Source organism: Pelobates fuscus, chromosome 8 (assembly GCF_036172605.1).
Source record: "Pelobates fuscus isolate aPelFus1 chromosome 8, aPelFus1.pri, whole genome shotgun sequence".
NCBI classification, from domain to species: Eukaryota; Metazoa; Chordata; class Amphibia; order Anura; family Pelobatidae; genus Pelobates; species Pelobates fuscus.
Window position 1 is genome coordinate 130751713 of NC_086324.1, and position 18498 is coordinate 130770210.

At 42.4% G+C, this 18498-nt stretch overlaps 1 protein-coding gene across 1 annotated transcript in view; it reads right to left on the reverse strand.

Annotated features, from left to right (window-relative positions):
• LOC134571747 (multidrug resistance-associated protein 1-like) overlaps positions 1 to 18498 on the reverse strand; it is a 155040-nt gene that overhangs the window by 67373 nt on the left and 69169 nt on the right. Inside the window, exons 10-12 of the mRNA XM_063430316.1 lie at positions 9486 to 9647; positions 8094 to 8186; positions 4971 to 5174 (exon numbers count right to left, since the gene is read on the reverse strand). Of these exons, the coding sequence (XP_063286386.1) occupies positions 4971 to 5174; positions 8094 to 8186; positions 9486 to 9647 (459 nt within the window). The remainder of the gene's footprint in view (positions 1 to 4970; positions 5175 to 8093; positions 8187 to 9485; positions 9648 to 18498) is intronic.

Here is an 18498-nt window from a genome sequence, read left to right on the forward strand (position 1 = left end):
GATGAATCTTCAGCCACCGCCCAAATTTTTTTTTTAAAACCTCTCTACCTGTTAATACAGGATCTGTGTTTATAAGTCTTCCATGCAGGATTGAGACCCACGCCTGCTGCAATTGTGCAGCTCGAAGTCTGAACACTGCCAACAATTAAACAGAACAAACATTCATATAGTCTCTGAATTAAAGAACGTGGATTGCCGTAATTGGGTTAATGTTCGTATTTTAGTTATGCCTACAGAGTCTAAAGTATGTTTAAAATGTAGCCCACATGACAAGCTGCTTAGTGTTTGCATACATGTCATCACTCCCCTTAGGGCATTTACAGAGTACTCGTATCGCTGGAGTGTTTGTATTTAGGGCAGTGTGTGTGCGCAATAACCCACCTGGGGTCCAGAAGCCCTATTATCTACCTGATTGGTTAATTAGCAATGATTCATGGGAGTCGTAGTTCATCTAGGATGGGCACTGACAAATAGAGGTGCAAAACATATATAAAATAAGGGGAAGCGAATAGGTCGAGCCAACAACATCAGCAAACTCTGCATTCCAGGAAAACAAGTCAAACCAAAACATTATGCCAATAGACAATGCTAGGAACTGCTAATATAAAATGCTAGCTTCTATAAATAGAAGTACGGTTACACAGCATTTTGTTGAAAGGTTTTTGCTTGCTGCAGGAATCGATCACTGTCTGCTTGCATTCAATAAAAAAAAAAAAATGCTCGAAAACATGATGAGTGACTTTGCCATTCCCAATCTAAAAGCTGTAAGATATCATTAAACACAGCAGTTCAAGGAGGTTACAGACACAAATCATCTTAATGTATCTATACATTGCTAGAGGCCAGGCCCAGCTGTTACACAAGCAATAAGATTATATAATTTATGTTTTCGACTATATCCAGTTTGACATTGAAAGTAACCAGTGAGGTGACGTGAAATGAAGAAGTCCTATGTCTTCCTATACATGTACATGCAGTGCTACAGAATTCTGTTCATGCGTATGTGCTCTAGGATTTGCGTATCCACATTTAGACATTCCTGGATCTTCATCCAAAACCCTGCTCCTTTCTAGTGTACGGATGAGAGAAGACAGAAGGGGTAAAGTAAACATGACCCCAGCCCAAGTCTAGTTTTCCATTTACAATCTTCTCCATATAAACACCTGTAAATGGAACAATGAATGTTTTATCCTAACGTGGGCATAATCTATTTGATTCGGCAAAAGGAGCAACTACATTGCTAGGAAGAGTGTGAATTATAGAAAGTTACAAGACAAACGGAGAGGAGTTGAAAAGAACACCATATGTTCAAGTGTCCCTATTAAGGAGGGATTGTTCATATTTTGGGCCCAAATTCATCTTTCCTATCCTAATGTCCTACTTGTCTAGGAGATCTATTTTGCTGGTGTGTCTGAGTGATAGAACAGAGCTCCACAGCAATAGTACTCCTAGCAATGTGTCTTTAAAGGGCAATAAACGTGTTTCGAAATCAGTCTGTGTAAATGTGATACATCGTTCTTATTCTAAATTACATTTAAGATGTTTACCATAAATTATTGGCAAGTCACCTAAAATTTCACAGAAGATCCCCGCCCTGGTCACACCCCTAAAATTAAAGTGTCCCTCATGGAATACTATTATTTCCACTTGGTATTTTTTTTACAAAACAAAATAGAAAGTTACATTATGGGAGATTACTTGATCTTGGCCAAATTGCCAATGTGGTGGGAGAGTAAATGAACACAAAGTGCAGAAAGCAGTCCCGCCACACACAGACATTGTTTTTAATGCATTGTATACATAGTGCATTAACAAAAAAGGAAGATTATAACTTTAAAAACAAACATTCTACAATTTAAGGAAATGGCTCTAAAAGTAAGAAGCCTCTTCTTGTCATTTTATTTGGGCCTTAAACACCAGAATGTATTGCGATTCATTTTTTTACTGTCCTTGTATATATTTGTATAATGTTACCATAACAGCCACTAGCGAAGGAGTTAACCCTCAGAGGCAATAATAATAATAATAATAATAATAATAATAATAATAACCACTGTAGGGTTAAGGCACATGGTATATTGCACCCAGACCACTACAATGAGCTGAAGTGGTCTGGGTGCCTACAGTGTCCTTTTAAGACAAAGTAGAGAATTTCTGTAGGAAGTGGGGGGACACGTGTATCCTCGTTCTCTATAACATGATAGCGCATGATTGCAGCCATGAAAAGACTAATGAAATGATTGAACCCCTCCCCCCCCCAAAAAAAAACATACATTTTGTACTCCTTTCTACTTTGTCAGTCTGAGTTAAAATGTATTGATGCCCAGCAAAGCTATGTATTGTTTGATTTACAATGTTCCTAAACTATTTTTATAATAAATAGGATGCCAGAATAGAAAAGAGCACTCCAAGTACCATAACATAACAACCATAGCTTGCTAAAGTGGTTATGGTGGGTGTTATCCAAAACCTTTGATTGAACCGCTTAAAAACCATTTCACGTAGAAGACTATCACCAGTATGTTAGCACCATAACTACTACATGGTGCTGACTTGGTTATCGTCCTTACATATTTTCCATGTAAAGCAGCTTACCTGTCTATACAACAAAATATCAATTGCAATAACACTATATCACATATACACACATTATCTATATATACATTATTCCAGCCTAAAAATGTACTACTGACAAGGTCCTACTTGCAGGGCAGTCTTTCCGCATGGGCACTTGCCTGGGGGCCCCACAGTGTTGCCCATGTGCCCAGGCCGACATGGAAGATCCTTTGATCTCCCCTGCCGGCCCACGGAAAGCCGGCCCTGCTCACTTGCTTTAGGCCCCCTTTCGGGCCGGTGAGGAGATCAAAAATCACCCTCACCATCCCAAAGGCCCTTCGTAACAGAGAGGGAGGTATGGGTCAGGACCTGGGAGGCAGTTCTTCCCGCGGGCATGCTGGTCAGAGCGTTGCCACGGCAACACTCCGATACAGCATTCTGATCGCGGGAGTAGTGAAGTCCGCCTGTAGATCAGCTGCAGGCTGTAGATCTACTAATTACCACTGGACTACCAGGGCTTGCAGTGTCTCCCCCTCCTTCACCAAAGGTAAGAAGAAAAGGGGGGTGGGGGGGATGAAGCCTTTCAAAAAAATATATTTTCAATAAAAATAACAAAAATCCCTTATCCCTATACACCACCCTCCCTCACACACACACACACACACTGCACCCCTCACATCTGTGTGCGTGCACTCAGCCGGCCGTGTGTTTGTGTTGGTATGAATGCATTGCATTTGTTGGAGATACCAATAAATCTAAGCCTAATTTTAATCGATAATTTAAATTTTTTCCTGTGAGTGGTTATGAAGGCAGGGCCCCAGTTCACTGCTTTCCCCCGGGCCCATTATGTTAAGCTAGCACGGCCACACAATGTTTTTACCATTTATCTCTACAGATTAATGGAATTTGTATAAGTGTTTTTTTCTTTTACATCAAAAAGAGACAGATCTAAACTAGTAAAAAAAAAAAAATGCAGGTAAAAATTAAGTAAGTGCATTTAATTAGAAGGTGCTCAAAGGGCGTTAGAGGGTAGCTTTGATGCTTCATGGATTCTTTAATCTTAAAGGGAGTATTCCTTCATTTTACAAAAGTTACACCACGCCTAAAGTGGCATTGATACCATGGTGAAAATGTTATTGCAAATAATTGGTGGGGGTCACAACAGAACATCTCTTCCAGCGTCAGAAATAGGAGAAAAAAGGCTTTTTTTGGATGAATATACAGCAAATTTTATAAATTCAAACAAAGGCAGACATAATCCATTCTAAACCTACAAAATGTTTCTGGTGGGTACAACTGTTTCTTACACCAAAGCGATCCTACAGCCTTAATTACGAGTAATATGCTTTACTTCGGAACAAAGGAGGAAGGTCCTACTAGCTTTCTGCAAGAGATATACTGAATAACTGAAGTTAGCTGGATAACCAGAATGGAGGTGCCAGACACAGGCTACAGCTCTACACGTTAAAGGGAAAATTTAGTCACCAGAACAGCTTAGTAGAGTTGTTCTGGTGTCTGCTGCCTGTCCCTGCAGGCTTTTTAATGTAAACACTGCCTTTTTAAGGGAACAGACAGTGTTTACATTACTGCCTAGTACCATGTCTAGTGGCTGTCACTAAGACGGCCACTAGAGGTACTTTCTGAGTCAGTGCTGCACACTGTTTAACACGAACGTCGTTTTGCCGCACATGCACGATAGACTCGCAATGCTTTCCTAAGTTTGATTATCTCAGCCAAGGCGGCAGAACAAGGGCGGGGCCAGCCGTGAGGAGACCCGTGCAGTTCTTTAAAAAAGTGAGCAAACCCCTTTTTAACAGGGCACAAAGGGGATCTCAAATCACCTAAACGGCCATTTAGTGCCAGGAATACACATTTCTAGTCCTGACAATATACTGTTCCTTTAGGAATATACAATACCAAAGGATATCCTAGTCTGGACACAACTGCGTACTCCAAATACAACAGACACAAAATGTAGCATTCTATACAGTTTTCTCAAATAGCTTTTCAATGTTGCTATACTAGTGGATAGTGTACATATTTGCTGGAAAATCCCACGTAATAAACCAACAAACACAAATAAAAAATGAACCTACCGTACTTTAATATAGGACTCCAAAATGATTTTAAAAAATAAATAAATTCGAGTTTAATAAAAAATTGTTGTACGAGGCACCACAGTGCTTTTCACACCTTCCTAAAACGTCAGGATTTACACTGCATTCTAACCATGTTTAACCCCTTAAGGACCAAACTTCTGGAATAAAAAGGAATCATGACATGTCACGTGTCCTTAAGGGGTTAAAGCACTTGACCTGTAGCCTTGATCATTCTGTCTGCAGACACAGCACCTGCACATTAACATAAACTACTCGTCAGTGAATGCTTTCTCTGTAAAGTTTGTGGCAACTTACCAGGAAAGGTGCACACACCCATGTGAAGGTTCCCACTGCAGACAGGTAGGCAGACTTTTTCAGCACTTGAAGCTCCTCTTGTCTAATGCCTAACACTTTCTCCTTAAAAGCCAGTTCCCAGGCATAAAGCTTCAGCACTTTGATACCATTTAATATTTCATTCATTAGCTTAATCCGGTTGTCTTTGCACTTCATCTGGACCACCTAGGGAAAATTCCATTAGTAACGGGGTCGTATGTGAGGAGGAAGCCACGTTCAGTGGCCCACTGTAAGAGAGGAACACAGACATCTGCAAGTCTTTCTGTAAGATTAATTAAAGGTGCATTTCTAAATCAAAGGCACAAAAAAAAAAATCTACACTGAAGAATATCCATTTACACACATCTTACATACACCCTGTATAACACTAGTGTCACGAACACACCCCCTACTCCAAGCGTGTACGTCCTTTATTCTGCTGTTGATTTAGGTTATCATTCACCATTTGTCTGCTCTAGACCAGAAATAATGATAAAAAGCCCCCTTAAGACCACGCACACTGAATTATATTAATATAAATAATATAACGCTGCCCCCACCAATTATTTATTTATGGTTGGCTGTGACATACATGTACTGATGCTTATCTGAAGTTAGGAGCCCATACCCTGTATTCTAGGAAGAATAACTCAAATTATTACATTGAACATGCAGTAATGAATTTACAAAATATAATGGTAGTATTAGGGATATGAGCCCATACACCATCTGGGGCAGCAATAAGTCAAACCGAATGTGGCCCAGGTGGCTTCCCAAGTCAATTTTCTCTGGCTACCCACATGGCTTCTGTTCTAGCATGGCCACGCTCTTAGTGCTACATGTCGCATTCTTGTTGATACTCTGTATAGTTAAACCCCGTGCAACTGCCAGACTTCTGGTAAAAGAAAAACTGGATTTCAACACCATCATGTACCCAGGCACACTACAGTAACAGGAACCAGTGTAAAAGGGATGGAGAGAGGGGCAAATGGACACCAAGAATCATAGCAACTACATATTCGGTGCGTTTTTGTTTTTTTTGACAATTTAAAACATTACGGTTTCTGAGAAAGTTTCTCTACCACAGTTTTAGCGAGAAGAGTTTTTTTTTTGTTTCACTTCTCTTTTTAATGCCATTCTAAATTTGAAATTCTAAATAGAAAAAAAAGCCAAAAATTTTTAGAACAATTTAATAAATTGTTATAAATCAAAACTCAAAAAGGTTATAAATCAAAACTAAAAGGGGGCGGGGCGGGGCCGGACCGCCGAGCTGAGCAGCTCCTGCACAATATGACCAATTTAAACTATAAATCGTGATTTCAGCAGAAATAAGCAATCAACAACCGCGACCCTAGATATATATGGGCTACCGGGCCGAGGAGAGGCTTGCTTTCAGAGTTCCAGTCCCTTGGAGGAGAGACCCTGCGGCACCCTGCGGGATCCTAACTGGCGGTGAGTGGAGTGGATGGCCGCTGCTCCACTATCCTGCCCAACAAGCACACGGCACATCGGCGGATCCGGTCCTGATCCCCCCCCCCCCCCCTCTGGACCGGTGGGGGTGATCCCGGTCCTCACCCTGTGGCCCCGACCGCTACAGCGCACACAAGGCCCAGCAACACCACCACCCCAACTGGCAGCCCAGGCACCTCACTTAAAATGGCGGGTGCCCCGTGCGGTGAGGACGGAGGGAAGGAACATGGCTACCAACACAGCATCCAGATTCCCGACAACATCAGCAGCCAGCTATGAGCACTCACTCTAGCTCCCTGGCGAACGGGTACAGAAGGAAGAAATGGAGATGCAGCAGGTCAGCGCACACACCACAGCAACGACATCCAGCAGATGAAAATATACCCTCCAGACGAATCGAGAAGCCGGTCACACATGCTAGACGCCGCACACCTCTCCTGGATTGCCAGACAACACATGCCAGCCAGCCCGGATGGAGCCACAAAGTATGCCTGACAGCCGGCTTGCAGCCGGACCATGCTAGGCTCAGAGGGCATCAGCTACACAGAGACTCATGTGGACATTTTGTTTATGTGCCCCACTGACCCACACCTACCTGGCATGAGCGTCGCACGTAAGAGATCCAAGCTCACTCACTAAGTCACCCTCCTCGGCCACATTTAAATTTGGCTACAGGGGCCACTAGGGTGAATATTCTGTCGCACACAGTTCAAGCAACCACCCAGCTACCTAACAGCAGCATGCATTACATGTCGCCCTAGGCAGGAAAGAGTACAACAACATAGTCTGAAAATTAACCACCTAACTGCCTTGCATGTACATTAAGCTAGAATGTTCAGACATGTACCCCTATTAAATCCTAATGTCAGAATGCTTAGCAGATGTTCATATTAGTATGTACACTCAACATGACAATGTTTTACCTAAAGTCAAGCTTGTTTATATTAAAAAAAAAAATTGTGCAGACTTCATCTATGCCATATAACTGTTAACCACGAATGGCCGGTACCTGCTATTTTGGCACTACCAGCAGATTTGTTTCATTCTTCATGCACACAAAAATAAAAAAATAAAAATAAAAACTAAAAGACACTTTTCCGAACATTTTGGCAAATCTTCTCCATTGTGTGCACACAGGAACACTGTGTAAATGCTACTGCGGCGAGCACACAGAAGCTCTAACACACACCGACACTGCACACAGATCTGAGCATTCATAATGGTTCTACACACAGAAATCACATTCAGATACTACATTTATTCATTACATTAACCATTACTCTCATAGTATGAAATATGTACATCTGAGATTGACTGTTTTAAGGTAAAAGTGGATTTTGCTGTTAATTAAATGAGGATAATCAAACGGATGTTGGACTCTGGGGTGCATAACTTCTACGTCTTGCACGGAACACCTGAATGCCTAATGATGGCCATAATTGAATTTTGCAGATTTTTATAATAATCATTTTCCAAGTAATTTAAAATAATCTTGCTTGGACTTGGCTGCAAAGCAGTAGAGAGAGATAAATAAGCAAGATTTCTGCTTTCAACACCCACAGATTCTGATCTATGAAAGTATTCTACCTAAATGAGCAATTTCTGATTAGTACTTTGTATGTGATTTCTACATACCTGGTATTTTTTAGTCTTCACGGCTATCACTGCATTTACAGGGACCAGAAGGATCATAACAGCAACGCCAGCTAGCACAGAGGGACCCAAGTTCTAAACACAAGTGAAATAAATATTTGTATAATACACAATATTTACATGATCAATTAAAGGGACACTCCATCTCCCAAATACAGAAATATAAAAACACTATTTAGTAGATCTAACCCCAATGAAAACATGCATTTTTCCCATTCAGATATATCTAAACAAAGATTGCATAGGCTGCAGATCTTTTGTCTGGAGCCTTTGTAAGCCGTCCCCTTCTAATCCTGCCCAGACTTTCTGTAGCTGTCCAATCAGACTTCCCCATACAGCTCAATGAGACGTCTTTGCAAGGCAGGTGCTCTGAGCACTGAGCTAAACAATCAGAACATAACAGAATCAGTGGTTGGACAGACTGGTAGGGGGTGTGACAAGTTTAAATTATAAAAGTGCCAATTTCTACTGAAATCTGCAGTTTATAAAAAGAAAATCTTCATACATAAAGCACTTCAGCTAAAGTGGTTTAGGGGTTTGGAGTGTTCCTTTAATAAAAAAAACCCCAAAAAATAAACAATTAAACACTTGATTAAGGTACACGGGGGTGAACACATATTTACACTCAATATAAACACTATAAAACAGCAGCGCATGCACACACACACACACACACACACACACACACTTCTATAATTGCCAATGTACTACTCATGGCTTTACAGTGGAGATAAGCAATAGCAAGTAAATTGACAGACACGAGGAGAAGAGGCTGCTCAAACCAGTTTACAATTTAGGAGGAAGTTATGGAAATGAAGACAAGAGCAGGGACAACATAAACAAGCAGCACTACTGATAAACACGAGAAAAACAGAACAAACAAAACCTGAAAAATGCCAAACAATAAAAACTAAAAGTAGAGATGAACTATACTTCATTATTATTTGCTAAACACTGACATTTAGAGAACTGGTAACCAGATTGGAAAAGAAATCAGGCTAAAATTAGCCAAGCTGTGGCAACATGTTTTAGCCTAAATGTTGTGGTTTAGTAACCAAATCATTTTATTAAGATTCTAGTGAGCAGTTTTTGTCTACTAAGTATTTTATTCACTATTTGATATGTGTGTACAGATGAATTTTAGAAAATACATGTCATACACATTGTACAGAGCTACGGAATCTGATGGCACTATATAAATAATAAAATAATAAGAAGAAGACTTTGGAGAAAGAAACAGAAGGGTCTGTGAGCTCTTCTTCATTTTTCTGTGCATCATAGTGGAACAAGGAAAGATTCAGAGAGTTCTGTAAACTAGCCATTCCAATATTAATTTAAGTGGGGTACACCGATGGTAATAAAACACGTTCTTACCCGCCACAACAGGTATAGAGCCAGTATCACCTGCAGTGGAGCAGACCATATCATGTTAATATACGTAGCCAAATCCATGAACCTCTGTGCATCCACAGACATAAGATTAACGATTTCCCCAATGGTTGACGTGCGGCGAGCAGCATTGCTAATTACCAGAGACTAAAAGTAAGCAGAAAGAAAGGTTATAAGATAATTAGCTAAAATAAGACAGCTATCTAGACAAAAAAAATAAAAAGTCACTTTATATTACAATCCAGTTACCGGTAAGTAAATGTTACATTTAAAAAAATAGAATAATAATTTTAAGTGGTTTTAATCAAAGACCTGCATTAACTTTCTAAACGCAGGTAAATGAGCAAAGTATGAAATGTCAGGAATTGAAAATGAATTGAAAATGTTAAACAAAAATAGTTAAACTGTAAAAATGCTCCAAGTCCGCTAGGTTTTCAGCTTGGCTACTCTTTCCTAAAATTGAAAATTCACTTTATATATGACACACTGTAGTTTGATTATATGGGATTTATTTTGTTTGACAAACAGGTTTTTCGCTAATAGTTCATAAGCAGCTTGAAAATATATCAGCCAACTTTACCAGCCTGATGAAATATTACAAAATGTTGAACATTACTACACTCTGCCCAATGTTACAGGCTTTGAAACAAAAGATGCAATGTATTACTTGTCAGCCAGATTACCCAACTCTTCACAGGCACCTGGGCACATGAATATTACATGCTCTGATGGCAAGTGCACAACCATCAGACTGATGTCCTAAAAGGCCGTTCTACTACAGATATCTCTAGGGTTGGCCCATTAACTTCTGAATTCCAGAGTAAATTTAATTTGAGATGACCATGAAAACTTCTTATTTTATAGAATCATGGTCAATTTTACCCAATCAATTATTTTACACACAACCTGAAGTCCAGATTTTAAAGCATACAATCGAGAGTCATGATGTATTGTGAATAAACATGATTGGCCCATAGCCTATGAGCTCTATTGTAATAGATACTGTGAATGTCCCCATTGTTCATTTATTTTTATTATTTAATGTACCAAGCCTTATTTCTTAGAATGTTCCATCTTTTCTTAGCAAATACGCACATACATTCTATTCTTTTTGGGATTGACGTAATCAAGGCATGCGCCCAACGTGTATTTCTGCAGCCTATTCGCACTTTCTAAGACAGTACGTTTTTAACTAGGCATTTAATAGTATTAATGCATTTATATTGTAATAAGTATTGTTTTAATTGGTGTGCCTGGACACCCCTTCCTGGTATAAAACCTTTGTTCAATTATGAAACTATGGGAATATCCTTGAAATCTTGTGCTGCGTGTATCTGTCCATTGATCATCCCCCAAGCACCCGACGGTGGTTTTCCTGTCTGTGCAGAAAAATAAAACCATGGCGAGGCTGAGGATTTAGAGTGATCAATCACTACTTTCTGGGAAGGTTTCTAACTGGATTAACAATGATAAATACCGGTTTGGTAAGCACAATATATAGAAGACATTCGTCTAGTATTAAAGAGACAATTAGGACCATACCATTACAGATTTTGTAGTTGTGGTTCAATCAAGCTATAGGTGTAGTTGCTGTGATTTCAGTCAGCATCAACAGAGCTGCACAGACAGTTATTCAGTACAGCCAAATCCTGTAACAGACTAGCAATCACCATCTATTGTGGTGGAATCTCGGTAAAAATAAATTTAGTAGGCCGAGATTACCACGTGGCATGTGTACGTGCATATGCTGACGTATCGATCAGTTAGTTGCACGTGGCAAGATACGATCAGTAGTGTACGGAGCATGTGCAAGAATACAGGATATAGTATTCCCCTCCTCCACTGTGCTGGACAAGCCATGCGGTCAAACAGGAAGTTAATTCTTATTTGTGTTGATTGGTTAAGAGAATGTGCGGGTGGAGCTTAATATGGGAGGAGTTATATGCCTATATAAGGAGCCTGCACTATTGTCCGGGGCTCAGAACTTGTGGTATTTTGGTGACGCTAGTCCCTCTGAGTCCCGATCGGTGATCCAATAAAGAATCTCTTCCTTCCTGAAGAAACCTGTGTCCATCTCTCTGTGCTTGGCTTCCGTCAGTTTCTCCGGTATCATTTGGTGCATTGGCCGGGAAGCTCATCGTTCAACGGTAGCTGAGAGGCAGAGGCGTGAGACGGTCTATCTTTGCCCACGTTCTCTACGGCTGCACCCCTGAACTTCTGCGTGGACCTCCCTTCGTCTCGGCGCCACTGGGCCGTTGTCCAGGAGATCATCGGCCTCTACGTGAGAAGTGCTGGGGTGTCCCCGTCGATGAGTGTGAACTCAGGTTCAGGAACGAGGAGGTAAGACAACTGCTGTTTTAGACGGCAGGACCCACTAGGGGTATACCGATTGTGCGGTAGGCCCAAAGGGGTTTTGAATCTGTGTATCTGCCCCCTCTGTCGGAGGGAAGGAGCGAAGGCGCACCGCTCGATCGAACGCTCTTTAGTCAGACCGTTTGATTCTGTTAGTCAGGCGGGGCTCTGGTGTAAATAGCCCTAGCCGGACAACGGGGTCTTGTCTAGACTAGCGTTCTAGGGTGTACATTTTGTTCGCTAGGTCGGAGAGACCGGGAGACTAAGCGGCGTCTGTGTAAATTCGGTTCGCTAGTTCTCATCCTATCTGGGCTAAGTGGGAAGGCGTGTAAATTTGGAACCCACTAGACTTTTGATAGTGCGACTAAGAGGCGTCTGTGTAAATTCGGTCCTCTAGCTCGCTATATATGTGGTGATTGGGCAGTGTGGCTAACCAAAACGTATGTAGATTGTTTTTAGGTAGTCCATTCAAGGTACTGGCCAATAGTTTAGTTGGGAATTGTAAATGTGTTAACGATTGTTTAGTAAAGTGTATATCTTGTTAGATAGCGCGAGCTCAGCCGTCTAGCGAGAGTGTTAATAGTGTGTTGCTGTATTATAGTGCACGGTACCATAACCCTGTATATTTACTGACACTGTATATAAGTACTAATCACTGTCGTCCATTGCATGTTTTAACACCATAACCACTAATAATTGTATTGTGACCTTAACTTGTGCTTTGACCTATGCTAACCGTACTGTAACCGCTATTTGTAAAAGACGATGTTACTGGGGTGTGTTATAGACGGGTAATTCGTATATAGAGAATTATAGCGTGGGTGACTGTATAGTTACGCCAAAGGGCATAATATTGATTATATAGTGACTGGTGTAACAGCTGTGTGTGTACGGGAATTCCCTGAGTGTTTATTGTTATTGTATACGTTTCACTTGGTAACTGTACCACGTGGTGCTGTTGCCAGAGGAAACGGGTGTGACTGTTGAATAGTACGCGTGTATAGTATTCGTTGTCGACGACGTTCCATTGTTAAGTATGGGTGCGTCGCAGTCAACGATTCCGGATCCCTTAGGTTGTATGGTGAAGAATTTTAAAAAGGGATTCAAAACTTGTGATTTTGGGGTTAAGATGTCTCCTGTACGTTTAGTTACTTTGTGCACTAGGGAGTGGCCTACTTTGGTTGCGGCATGGCCGCCACGTGGCAGTTTGGATCCAACTCTGGTACAGCGCTTACACGTGGCTGTATCAGGTAGGCCTGAACTTTACGGACAGTTTCCTTATATTGACTGTTGGAGACAGGCCGTAAATGACTCGCCAAAATGGCTCCAGACATGCCACGAGGAGCAGTGTCGCCTCATGGTAGCTAGGACTTGTTCGTCCACTAGGACTGGTGTTAGGCCCATTTTGGACACGCCCCCTGAGTCCGAGATCCCTTTGCCGCCCCCTTACTTTCCGTTAAGAGGAAGTGACGCAAACGCAGGAAGTCCTGCACCCCTCCCCTCATTACCCTCATCCACTTCCGCTTCCTCCTCCAGTACAGGATCCACCCCCCCTCGTACTAAATCTCCCCTTCCGGAACCAGAACCCACCCCCATTAGAAACGAATATCCTGATTTGGCGCCACTTCAGACTTCCGGTCAAGCTTCATCTAGCTCGGCTCGAAGTGTTTTATTTACGACCTTTTCCCAAAGCCAACCTCCCACATCCCCATACCCTATCTCTCCCCGACCGGAACCCATGACTGACGCCTCTCTACGTAGCCCCATCCAAACCCGACAGTTGACTGGTGCCCAACAATTAAAGCACTATCAGATGCCTCTTCGTCTGAATCCCGGGTCAGCTTATATCGATGCCGCAGGTCAAATGGCACACGCTGACCCAGTCTTCGTATATGTCCCATTTACCACAACCGATCTTTTAAACTGGAAGACCCATAATTCCTCGTATACTGAGAAACCACAAGCCATGACTGATCTGTTCACCTCAATAGTACAGACGCATAATCCGACATGGGCTGATTGCCAGCAGTTATTAATGACTTTATTTAACAATGAGGAAAGGACAAGAATAAATCAAGCAGCCATTAAAGCATTAGAAGATAAAGCCCGTACTTTAAACCAAGCCAATCCAGCAGCATGGGCCGCAACACATTATCCCAACACTGATCCCGATTGGAACATAAATGGTGCTGATATGGTTCAACTCAGAGCCTATAGAGACGCTATAATTGCTGGCATGAAAGCAGGAGGAAAGAAAGCCATTAACATGTCGAAGACAGTTGAGGTGATCCAGAAAAGTGACGAAGCGCCCAGTGTCTTTTATGACCGATTATTGGAGGCATACCGCTTGTATACCCCCTTTAATCCGGAAGACGCAGATAATTCCCGAATGGTTAACTCCGCCTTTGTCAGCCAAGCATACGGAGATATTAAGCGCAAGCTACAAAAGTTAGAAGGGTTTGCAGGTATGTCCATCACCCAACTAATGGAGGTAGCAAATAAGGTTTATATGAACAGGGATACAGAAAGTAAGAAAGAGGAAGAGCGCAAGATGCGTAAAAAGGCTGATATGCTAGCGGTAGCGATCGCAGGCGTAGATAGACGGGGCCCGGATAGAGGCGATAGTAGATGGAATGAGGAACCTCTAAGTAGAAATCAGTGCGCTTACTGTAGGGAAGAAGGGCATTGGAGAAATGAGTGTCCACGAAGAGAACAGTCTGAGAGAGACAGACCTAGGTCAGGTTACGGAAACTTTAGAGGCAGAGCGAGAGGTAGAGGAGGCCCCGGAGGGAGTAATGGTAATAGAGGGAGTAATGGAAACAGAGGAAGTGTTAGGGAAGACAGGTATATTCCAGCAGCGCAAAGGTCCCGCGATAGAGAAGGTAGGGACTTTGTAGGATTGGCTGACACGGTCATGGAGGACTATTGATACCGACCGGGCTCCATCCCCCTTGGTCGAGCGGAGCCTATGGTCGAAGTATCAATAGGGGGAAAAAGGAGTGCGTTCATGATCGACACTGGTGCTGAACATTCAGTGGTGACTAATCTAGTTGCTCCTCCATCTGGAAGGACTATTACTGTGATAGGAGCAACTGGAAGAAGTGCTGAAAAACCGGTTCTTAAAAGTCGACTCTGTACATTGGGAGGCCACATAGTAAAACATCAATTCCTTTATATGCCTGAATGTCCAGTCCAATTGCTGGGACGTGATATGCTATCAAAATTACAAGCGCAGATTACGTTCCTACCAAATGGAACAACATCCTTAAAGTTTAATGGACCTTCAGGTATTATGACTGTATCCGTACCAAAGGAAGAAGAGTGGCGACTTTATACAGCGTTGACTAGCCAAAACCCTAGGAGTGATGAGACATTGTTTAACATACCAGGAGTTTGGGCAGAGAACAACCCACCAGGACTGGCCCGCAATATTCCACCTATAAAAATTGAACTGAAACATGGGGTTTATCCAGTGAGCCTAAGACAATACCACATCCCGCAGAAGGCTAAGAAGAACATCCAATCCTATCTGGATAAGTTCATACGGTATGGTATCCTAAAATTCTGTACTTCCCCCTGGAACACCCCATTGCTGCCTGTTCAAAAGCCCGGTACAGATGAGTATCGACCTGTGCAGGACTTGAGAGCAGTCAATGATGCGGTTGTTAGTATACATCCAGTCGTACCCAATCCATATAACCTGCTTGCTTTAATTCCGGGCGGGGCTACTTACTTCACAGTCTTAGACCTCAAAGATGCCTTCTTTTGCCTCCGAATTGCCGCAGAAAGTCAATGTATTTTCGCTTTCCAATGGGAGAACGCTGTAACGGGCTCAAAACGCCAGATGACTTGGACAAGACTGCCCCAAGGGTTTAAAAATTCACCTACCCTATTTGGTTCAGCTCTAAGTCAAGATCTACTGGATTTCGAGTCTATCCCAGGAGAGTGTGTATTGTTACAGTATGTAGATGACTTGTTGATAGCAGCAGTTACAAAAGAAAAATGTCAGCAAGCAACGCACGATCTACTACATATTCTCTGGAAGGCAGGATACAAGGTGTCCAGAAAGAAGGCTCAGTTGTGTTTGCCAACTGTCAAGTATCTGGGATTCCATATCTCTGAAGGTCAAAGAATTATGGGGCCAGAGAGAAAAGAAGCTGTCTGCCAAATACCAATACCCAAGAATAGAAGACAAGTGCGAGAATTCTTGGGGGCAGCAGGCTTCTGTAGGATATGGATTCCCAGCTATGCGATACTGGCAAAACCTCTGTACGCAGCCATCAAAGGTACAGAGCACGACCCCTTCTTATGGACTCAAGAACAGCAAACGGCATTTGAAGACGTGAAGAAGGCTTTGATGAGTGCCCCAGCATTAGGTCTACCTGATCACACACGACCATTCTACCTGTATGTACATGAGCAAAGAAGAATGGCTGTGGGAGTATTGACACAGTACTTGGGATCATGGCAAAGACCTGTTGCCTACATGTCTAAGCAACTGGATGCAGTGGCCAGCGGACTTCCACCTTGTCTAAGAGCCGTAGCTGCAGCCGCCCTGCTAGTAGCTGAAGCCGATAAACTCACTCTGGGTCAAGAACTTTATGTACGAGTCCCACATGCAGTACAGACGTTGTTGGATTACAAAGGAAATCATTGGTTTAGTAACAGCCGTATGACCAAGTATCAAGCAATGTTGTGTGAAAACCCAAGAGTGCATTTAGAGACTGTAAACACCTTAAATCCAGCTACCCTTTTGCCACAACCTACTGAAAGTCAACATGATTGTTTGGAAGTAATGGATGAAGTATTTTCAAGTAGACCAGATCTTCGTGATTTTCCCATCCAGAACCCCGATGTACAATATTACACCGACGGCAGTAGTTATGTGAAAGAAGGGATCCGCTATGCAGGATATGCAGTAACAACAATAGACAAGGTGATAGAAGCTCGGCCACTGGCAAAAGGAACATCAGCACAAAAGGCAGAATTGATAGCACTAACACGAGCGTTACAATTGGCTGAAGGTTTAAGAGTAAATATCTATACGGACTCTAAGTATGCGTTTTTAACCACTCATGCCCACGGAGCTTTGTATAAAGAAAGAGGACTACTGAATTCAGAAGGCAAAGAAATCAAGTACGCAGCTGAAATCCTACAACTATTGGAAGCAGTGTGGGAGCCGAAAGAAGTCGGTATTATACATTGTCGAGCGCATCTGAGAGGAGATGGTGATGTAACCAAAGGAAATCGGATGGCAGATAGTGCAGCTAAGCGTGCTGCTGAATCAGGAAGACAGGAGTATGTGGGGCATATAGCTGCTCTAATACCAACCCCACTGTCTCAATGGACTCCAGTTTATACAACTCAAGAAGAGGAGTGGTTAAAGACTGAACCGGGAAAGTATTTGGAGAACAAGTGGTATCAGCTAGAAGATGGAAGAATAGTCATACCAGCATCACTAGCAGTAGAAATTGTCCAGAACTATCATAACGGGACACATTCTGGGAGAGACAGTACTGAAGAATCTCTCAGGAAACATTTCTACATACCAAGATTGTCCAACTTGACTCAGGCCATTGTACGTAGATGTGTAACGTGTGCTAAAAATAATGCAAGACAAGGACCAGTAAAGCCACCAGGAGTCCAGTTTATGGGGGGACTCCCCATGTCCGATCTACAAATAGACTTTACAGTGATGCCTAAATCGGGTGGACATCGTTACCTGTTGGTAATTGTATGCACCTATTCAGGCTGGGTAGAAGCATGTCCTACTCGTACAGAGAAAGCAGGAGAAGTTGTGAGATTCCTGCTACGAGAAATAATACCCCGATATGGACTACCCTGTTCTATAGGATCGGACAATGGTCCAGCTTTTGTTCATCAGTGCCTACAACAACTGACTCATATGCTTGGTATAAAGTGGAGGCTTCATACTGCATATAGACCCCAGAGTTCTGGTAAGGTAGAGAGAATGAATAGAACTATTAAGAACCAGTTGGCTAAAATGTGTCAGGAAACCCAACTTAAGTGGAACGTTCTCTTACCTATAGCTCTATTGCGAATCCGCAGTACCCCTACCAGAAGGATGGGCCTCTCTCCTTTTGAAATTATGTATGGGCGACCACCTCCCGTACTTGGTAACTTAAGGGGGGATTTGAGTCAGTTGGGAGAAGGAATTACCCGGCAGCAGGTTGTAGAGTTGGGTAAGACTATGGAGGAGGTACAGAAATGGGTACAAGATAGATTACCTGTGAATATTTATCCCCCTGTTCATAGCTATCATCCAGGAGATCAAGTGTGGATTAAAGAGTGGAATAATGTACCGTTAGGGCCCAAGTGGAGAGGTCCTTATGTTGTTCTTTTGTCTACCCCTACAGCGATAAAAGTAGCCGAAGTGACTCCGTGGATACATCACTCCAGGGTTAAACCAGCAGCAGTCGATTCTTGGCAAGTTACAGCAGATCCAGAGAATCCTTGCAAGATCCGGTTGAAACGCACTACTCAGTCGGAGTAACGAGGAATTATTGTGGATTACAAATTTTATTGTTACAGGTGTGAGTGAGAAGGCCATAATAAAGCCTGTCCGCTTACCAACACATAGTGTATAAGCCAGGAACGTCTCGAAGGGACACCTGTGAAGACGAGC